Here is an 8762-nt window from a genome sequence, read left to right as displayed (position 1 = left end):
GATGATGATTTGAATGACATTAGTTGCAAAGCTATTTCTGACTCCTTTAACGACTTTTATGGAACTCAGCGGCCACAGCTCCTGAGGTAGCCTAGTTTCGTTGAGAAATCAAATGGTACAGATTTTTTTTTAGTTTGTTCACGTAGGAGGTATTGGTTGTGGCAACACTGGACAAGTTGTCGATTTCTTAGTGAGCAAAGCAATAGAGCGGATGCGTTTATCATGTGCTCTAACAGCTCACCCGAGGTAAACCCGGTTTATTCAAAATCGGATAGCCTCAGAACCTCTTATAAGCCTGATATCTTGTGCGGGGATAATTCAATTCCATTAGGATCTAGTAAAGCATCGAGACTGCTGGAAAATAACATAAACGTTGACAGGAAAAACACATGTGTCTCCAGCAGTGAGACATCACATATTTCGCGGTAATAAAACGCACATGACGTCACCGAAAGAAACAGTACCTACTCAACAAACTGAATTGTGCAGCTCAGGATTGCAGCAAGGAAAGAGCCTGATATACCGAGAACAAGAATCAGAAGTCATGAGATTGAGCTATATGACATAAACAGGAAAATACAAAATTAAGGGGAACAACATAGCGTGCCAAAAGTACGAAGAAGACTAGTACAGCTTTTTTTCCCCCTTTTCTTTCCTGATTGTACTGCTAAATCATGCCTCACATTTGTATGGTGTACTGCAGCTGCCAGTGACATACATATTTTTTTTTTCGTTTTGTGTCACTTTGCATTATAATGTCACGCAATTCTGCGTTTTTTGGCAGTGCGATTACAACTATTATTGTCTGCCGCCTTCTTTTATTAGACCAATATCGCTTCATTCTATTTCGTACCTTAACTTTTCTTGCCATTGTAGTTCTCTTTATGCCCTACAGTGCCTATGTGGCGATCGCGTTCTGGTGCTGGGCACGAGGTCACGAGTTTAGTTTTAAATCGCTGCGGCTGCATTTCTATAGGAGGGAAGTGCAAAAACGTTCGTGCACCATGCTTTGGGCAGACATCAAAAAGTACTCGCCGGGCGAAATTAATGCGTAGGCCTCCACTACAGCTTCTATTTATTTACAGTATACTGCGGTCACGAAGGACCATGCAGGTGGGAAAATATACAGTTTCAAATTTACAAGCACAAATGGAGCCGTAAGGCACTCAAGCTCACAGAAAAGGGAAACAAAGCAATCTTACGCATATCTAGAAGTAGAACAGCGCAGCCTGTCAAGATAACAAAATAACACAGTTCATAGTAAGTGACGCATACTATAAGAAGTATAAAAGTAAACAAAAAAAGAACTCTTCCCGGAATACGTCGGGTGCGTAAATACAGTATTTGCAAGTTATGAAGTAACACTGCATCAATAAAGCACGTAGTGAAAAAAACGACGAAATGCAAAAGTGAAAGCGAAAAAAAAGTCACAGTCAGTGGTTTACTGCATTTCTAAATCAGTAAGTAGCGCACTTTCAAATGCACTTGCAGATTCTAAAGAAACAATATTTTCAGGCAGCGAATTCCAATCAGAAATGGTTCGTGGGAAAAAGAGTACTTAAAAAGATTAGTGCGCGTTTGATAAGAAAGTAGATTATGTGAATGTCGATTTCTCGATGTACGTGACAAAAATGGCAGAATAAATGCACGCGCATTCACATTAAGTCTGTTGTGATAAAGCAAGAATAAAAATTTAAGTCTTGATATTTTCCTGCGCTGCTCTAATCTTATTTGCCAGCATTAAAGATGATGGTGAATCTGTTCTCTTATATTTGTTAAATATGAAGCGTACTGCTCGCCTCTGTACCATCTCAAGCCTTTGCTTATCTTTTTTGTAGTGGGGATCCCAAATTACGCTCGCGTATTCAACTTTAGGCAAAACGTAAGTTTTGTAGGCGAGAAGCTTTGCATCGGGGGTCGCGTTTTTCAGTCTGTGCCTAAGTAGGCCAAGTTTGCGAGTAGCTGCTGTACAGATGTTTTCGATGTGGGAGGACCATTTGAGTTTGTTGGAGATCGTCAATCCCAAATATTTGTACTCTGTGGCTTCTGCAACGGTGCCAGTACTAATTTTATACGTGTATAAGAAAGGTTGTCTTTTATTGCTTACACGTAGCAGTACAGTTTTCTCGGAATTCAGGGACATTGACCATGTTGTGCACCATTCGTGGATTTTCGCTAGACTAGAGTTTAAAGAAATTTGGTCATTTTGGCATGTTACCTTTTTGAAAATCAAACAATCATCGGCAAAGAGCCTAATTTGCACATCAGGACACACAGCTGCGGTTATATCGTTCACATACATGAGAAAACGAATTGGTCCCAAGACGCTTCCCTGAGGCACACCAGACGTAACTGGCAAGCGCGTGGATGAGTATCCATCAACATCAACAAACTGAGTTTGGTTGGATAAGTACTGTTTTATCCAATTTATAATACAAGATGGTAGACAGCAACCCCATGTGTTGCACTGGAATGTAAAACCCCATATTTCTCTTCATTATTATTTATTTTTTAATTCTTTTAATCTCTCATGAGTTGGCTATAGACCATCGCCGCCTCCTAAAAATTGGGTTCCGTGTGCATGACGTTGACTAGTTCTCTTTTTATGCAATACGTGAAAAGCTTCACGGATTCTTTCGTAAAGTCTACGAATTTGGGCTCGTTCTCTAATTTTACCAAGGTTGCGTCAAGTTCTACGAAAGGTACATTGATGGGGAGTTTGCGAGAACTGCATTCCAAAAAGAAATTGTGACGCCACCTATGCCGGCTGTGTTTTGGCAGCGAGAGACACCAATGCAATTAAGAGGGTTACTTGCCCCCAGCAATTTTTTCAGGGTACTTCCTGAAGCAGGTGAAATCGGCGGCAGCGAAGTCACTGAAAATGTTGCTGTAGTCAAAAAAAAAAATGTGTGGCTTGTGAATATCTGTTGCTGCGTTTGAGCTGCGTCTAAAGTAAATCATCATGAATATAAAGCGCGTATGTGTCCCACAAAGACCGTGTGCTCAGGGCAACTTGTAAAAAAAATCGTGAAATGCCCCCTCGCCCCTTTCGCTTATACCAGGTTGTGTCTGTGGTATTTTTACGAATTTTGAAATTCGCAGGTGGTCAAGTCTGCGTATTCCTTCCAGCACTTGTCATTCGTTTGCAGCGCCGTCAACTTGATAGAAATTGGGGTAACTGGCCTCGTAGTTTTTTTGTTTTTTTTATAGTTGCACGAAATCCAAAGTTCAAGCCTTGAAATACAGAACCATAGGCCTCAATATGCTGTTTTGCTGTCTGCAATAGTTCGCGCCCACCAAAATCTCTAACAAGAACAAAGACATTGCTGGCCTCTCACCGTAGAGCTTGATGGTTCCTTCCGTCTCGCCCAGTGAGTTCTTGGCGACGCAGTGGTACTCGCCAAAGTCCTCGGGCTTGAGCCTGCGGATCATGAGCTGCATCTGGACCTTGTACATGGCGTGTTGCACCGTGACCACCGAGTACTTGGAGTTCTGGTGAATGATGGTGTCCGTGTTGCGCGTCCAGTAGGTCACCGACTTGGGGTGCGACTCCAGATTGCAGTCCAGGGTCACGTCGGTATCGACGCTCGCGCCGACCAGCTGGTTCGGGATCCATATCATGGGCGCGACTGCGAAACGCCAAAAAATATAAAGCACATAATTCTGAGGCTTTGCATCAAACTTAGAAACAGCGAAAAGATAGAAGGAGAAACCCTAAACAGGTGAATTAGACATGTCTTGGTTACAACCATACAAGGAGGGAGAGAGAGAGAGAGAGAGAGAGAAAAGAAGGAGGTAGGGCAGGAATGTTGCCCATGCAGAAAATGGCTTGGTTGGCTACCCTGCAATAGGGGAAGGATAAAAGGAATATAAACGGGGTAGGAAGGCGGCGCCTCCGGAATGCTCCTTCACAGTGGGTTGAAGGAGAAGGGAGACAGAAGTAGATAGCGAAGGATGAGGAATAACCATGAAATGATGCAATGGCTGATACTCTTGCCGACTAATACAGTTTATGCGCAGGGTTACTCGGCAAGTTCACAAAAAAATTGAGTGCACTCGTGGGTGTGTGGCAGCTATAGGAGCAATTATCCATCTTGTTTGCGTCACTTGTTAACGTCGTTTCCCAATTTCGCAAACATTGCGACGTCACGCCTGCGCAGGAAAACGTGCAGACGCGCACAAATTCAGTCCGCTCTATCTTAGAGGCTGCCAGAAATTAGTAGTCTCGGACTTGAAGTTTCGCGGCCGGACTTCTAAAATTTGCCTGCAAGTTTTATTTGCGTGAGCCAGCCGAATCAGACAAGCGTTGCGAACAGCAGTCGCAATCAATAGGAACGGGAAATTTGGTATCTATAACGATTAAATTTCCATCGAGGTCTGACAACTGAAACATTCTGTACACGTCTCCCTCATGGGCAATGTCCTGCTCGTTTTTCAAGGTTTCTTCACTTGTGCGTTCTTACTTCCTAAGCTCATTTTTTCAAAACTGTTTCGTAAGCGCATACGTGTTCACCATAAAGATTAAAACTTGTAGGTGGCATGGCAGACACACTGGCGTCGGTCGGTGATCTAGGCGAAAGGAGCCAGCCAGCTCTTCACGTGCGGCGGCGCGGGTGCAACACACTGGTACAGGATTGCAAAACAAGACGACGCCACGAAGTTCCAGCAGCCGTGTATCGGCGCTTTTTCGTGTTATACCGGGACTCACTCGGTGGTGCGCGAAGCGGTTTCTAATGGTGCATCTACCACGTGCCAAGGACCGACTGATTCGTAACCTTTAAATGGGACGCACTCAGAAGAGCGTAAAGGGGGTAAACGACAAAAGCAACATTTCTTGCTTATGTCATCGATCTACCGAAGTTTGCCGAGCAAGTTAAGGTTACGAAAGCGCCGCCGATGCCAAAAAGATGGCTCCGATGTGAAAGGAAACACTTAAAACTGAGCCTAACAATGCATTGGCATGGCTTGGCTTCGCCGTTTGAGAAAGAAGAAATTCGCTGACAGCTGTGGAATACATGGGTGTCTTCGAATCTCCAAGGACAGCAATGTCACGGACGCGTAAGAACTGTAAGATATGGCTCCGAGAACAATTGTTTTGTGGCAGTTCACTGCGGAGCACAGCCGAGATTACACAGCAAGAAAAGAAATTAAGGAAAGTAGAATCGAATCGAATGCCTCTTTTTCGTCTTTATTCACGTGGACACGGACGCAGGGTGTATTGTTCTGTCACCTTGGTAGCCAACCAGACTCTATGCTAGTTAATCTCCCTGCCTTGTGCTTTTCTCTTTCCTCCTCTTCCTCTCGTTACGCACCGCCCACGAAAACACGATGCCTGAGCAGTTACGAAAGCTTGTTTTGCCACACGTACACGCACGCCAGCTGGCGCGTCAAGAGAGGCCAACACAATGAGCATGATGAAAGTTTCCAGCTCTCTTGATTCTTTCTTTTGTGTTGCTGAACTGCTAGGTGGGGGCAACCAACTGATGTGCCTATGGTGCAAGACGCACTGTCGAAACATTTGTTTACTCTCCGTAGTCGGCTTCGACTACAAAAATTTCGCCGACAGTTGCACGAAAATTGACTTTAAAAAAAATTTATACTTCCAGCCTTGTACAAGCTTTCGTTTTCGTCAAGCTATTTGTATCAGCTTTTAGCCAATAGTGCACCCAGAAATGACTTTCTCATCTATAGAAATATAGCTGAGTTCAGTTCAGTCCTGTTTATTTCAAACTATTTAAGATGAACTTTATATCACCAACAATACCCGGGGTTGAAATCTGTTCTGCTATTCAGGAAGGTAACAACCTGCAGATATCAAGGTCTGAAAAAGAAGCCAGGAGCTTTCTTCCCTAAATGCTTCTGATACAACTGATTTTCAAATCAAGGTAGCTCATTAAACGCGACAGTTGCAATATAAAGAGTAGCAATATAAAGAGTTGCAATATAAAGAGCAATATAAAGGGCGCAGCAGAGCGCACCCTGTGCGACTACGAAAAATACACGGTTACGGTTTGGCCTCCGGTCTGCTGCCACGTCTACCACGTCTACCAACGTTCCTGGGGCTACCAACGTCGCTCCCACGCCGGTGATATTAAGTGCGCCGCCGCTTGCACCGCTTTAGTGTCCGGTCACAACGCAAACACGTCCTTGAGCGGAATACACAGCTTGTGCCGACGCATTCATGACCTATTTCTATGGGTCGTCAAAACAGTGCCACTTCCAGTAGCGTTCCATGGCTCTTCTTTCCCTTAGAATTTGACTTACCGAGGACCACTCTAGGAAGAACGTATGATTCGACCAACATGGCACTGTTAGTCTCAACCATCTGAGGCACTCTTTACGTGCTGGACGCTCCTCAGCAAGCTATACTGTACATGTTGCCCTTCTAGGATTTATTCTCCGTAACGCTTTTGTAAATAGTGAAATTTTACAAGCACAATACGCGCTAGAGGGAGGGCAGCGGACAAAGGAAAAATGACAAAGAAAAAGAAGACCATCCACCCATTGACCAGGAAGGTTGCCTCTTCGCCATTTTGTGCGCGGTCGCCTGCAACGACGACCGCGCACAAACGAATTCCTAATCAACGCGTACATCAGCCAAAACACTGTTTAAAGATCTTAGCGGTTCGAGTCAACAGAGTGATTAATGTGCTCCGACGGGCTAAAGAATAAAATGTCGATGGAAAGTCTGGGAGCATGGCCTTGATGACTCTTGCGCCATGTCCACTGGTGTAAAGTGAAGCTTTCAACGAGAAATGGCGCGTGGTTCAGTCACACAGTGCTCCTACAACTGTAAAACGGCATTGTATAAGCACCAGGGGACTACCATTCAACGACGAAAATAAGAGAGCGAGTGAATGAGAGAGAGAGAAAAAACGAGCTTTGGCATCCTTTCATGTCTGCATGCGTTCTTAGCAGCGGTGTTTACTTTATTCCGAAGACGTCGCTTTGAGAAGTTCGAATAGGCCTTTGAGAGTACATTTTCGTTTTCGTTTTCGGGCGCTTTCACGAAATGAGCATTCGCGAACATTTACTTAGAGAAAGAAAACAGAAGAGGCATCAAGACGTGCTTAAAATCTTTATTCGCGTTCGAGATGCGCGCGAAAGCTTATCTCGACCTCTCCGACGCCCAGCTCGCGAACGGCAAAGCCAGGGGATTTGGGCGCCGACTCTCTCGGGAACGACTCAGCTGCCAGGGTTCGCTCGTCCATTTGGAATTTGCTTTGTCGACGGTGTAAGGTACGGCAAACAATAAATTAAACAAACTTATCTCACTGGAGAAGACAAGCCATCAGCTTTAAACGCTGCGTAGCTTGCGTACACTGTAAAATGGTTTCAGCGATCCCGAGGGTGTTTTTATTTTTTCGCGGGGTTATCCGTGCTCGAATTCTCGCGTGCAGAGTACAGAAGATGAGATAAGTGCAAAAAAAATATTTTAAAGCATTAAAAAAGAAAGCCTTGCTGTGATTAGTCGTTGGCTATACATCTATGTTTTTTTTTTCTTTTTATTCCCCTGTTTTTCGTTGTCCTGAATTTTTTTAATGCCACTTACCGTGGGAAAAGCTCTCACAAACATTATAATTTTCACCGCGTTTCGAACTATTTAATTGCTCTTTCTGATGTCTGCTTATCGACTCTAAAGAGAGATAAAACTTCCACTTGTATTATCTAAATGACACCGAGTGCTTTTCGCCTCTTCTTGCAACCTTATATACAAAAAGGTAAAATGAAATCACGGTCGTCAGAGGCATTATCAGAAAAGGAGCACACAGATAAGCGGCTTGTTCGCTATTAAGTGTTACTCTGTGCGGCTGTGTACACCGCTGGGACGTGCTCACGTGATCCATGGCGGAAGCTATCTGTTCGCGTGCCTAAGTGTATCGCTAAACAGCTACGATATGTCAGAAAGAGGTACTTTGCGTTTTCATTTTTACTTTTTCTAGCACGGGCTCATTTGATGGTGAAAATAACGGTGGTTATTGCTTCTTTTGTTTACGTTTTATTGTCGCCTTTTACTGTACGCAGCTAACCGACCACAGTATTGTCTCACGGATTGTTGAGTGTGATGTCACTCTTAGTTTCTTCCTTTGCTCGTATGTTTACATTGCGTTAATTTATTAACTTTGAATTAGTGAATAAGTATTAAAAAATGTGAAAAAAAAATGAGGCTGAGCAGGCGCTCTACTCACAGCTGACTTCAAGGATGATCCGCTTGCTGACAGAGGGCAGCACACCGTTGGAGGCGATGCACAGGTAGGCGCTCATGTGCAGGCGGGAGACCTTCGTGATGTTCAGCCAAGTGCCTTTCACAGATGGAACTGCAACGGTGAATGGTCGGACGGCATGTTTCACTCTTGCACGTGCGAATCACGGTCACTTATGTCACCATAGTTGTTTAAGCTTCGATTTCCGGGAAACGCTGCACACGAATTTTATTAAAGGCAAGGTCAAGGACGGGAACCGTCTGCTGAAGGGATTATTTACGCATGTGAGAAGGCAAAAGAACCCTTGGATCAAAATATTCTTGTCTATCGAGGCAGGTTGGAAGGTACTCAAGTTTTGTAGAATAAATTTCGCGTACGAGGTTGTAATCTTCTGCTTTCCCTTACAAAAATGAGTTTAGACTGTCTGTAGAATGTCTATAGACTTCTTCTAGACAACTTTGCCTTTCTATAGATTTGTTTTTCTGTTGATAAATAATCTATAGACTGTCTATAGACCAAAGTTGATAAGTATAGACTGTCTATAGACAAAAGTTGATA

General features: G+C 43.9%; 1 protein-coding gene across 1 annotated transcript; it reads right to left on the bottom strand.

Annotated features, from left to right (window-relative positions):
- Positions 1–334: 334 nt before the first annotated feature.
- On the bottom strand, positions 335–8314 carry LOC119440058 (lachesin). Its single transcript, XM_049662723.1, has 3 exons — positions 8190–8314; positions 3339–3629; positions 335–354 (listed from the first exon to the last, which is right to left on the bottom strand). Exons 1-3 carry the CDS (start codon positions 8263–8265, stop codon positions 335–337), a joined length of 387 nt encoding a protein of 128 aa, XP_049518680.1. The 5' UTR covers positions 8266–8314.
- Between the last annotated feature and the right edge of the window lie 448 nt (positions 8315–8762).

The sequence above is a fragment of the Dermacentor silvarum genome, chromosome 2 (assembly GCF_013339745.2).
Source record: "Dermacentor silvarum isolate Dsil-2018 chromosome 2, BIME_Dsil_1.4, whole genome shotgun sequence".
NCBI lineage: Eukaryota > Metazoa > Arthropoda > Arachnida > Ixodida > Ixodidae > Dermacentor > Dermacentor silvarum.
This window is presented reverse-complemented; position numbering and strand designations above follow the sequence as displayed.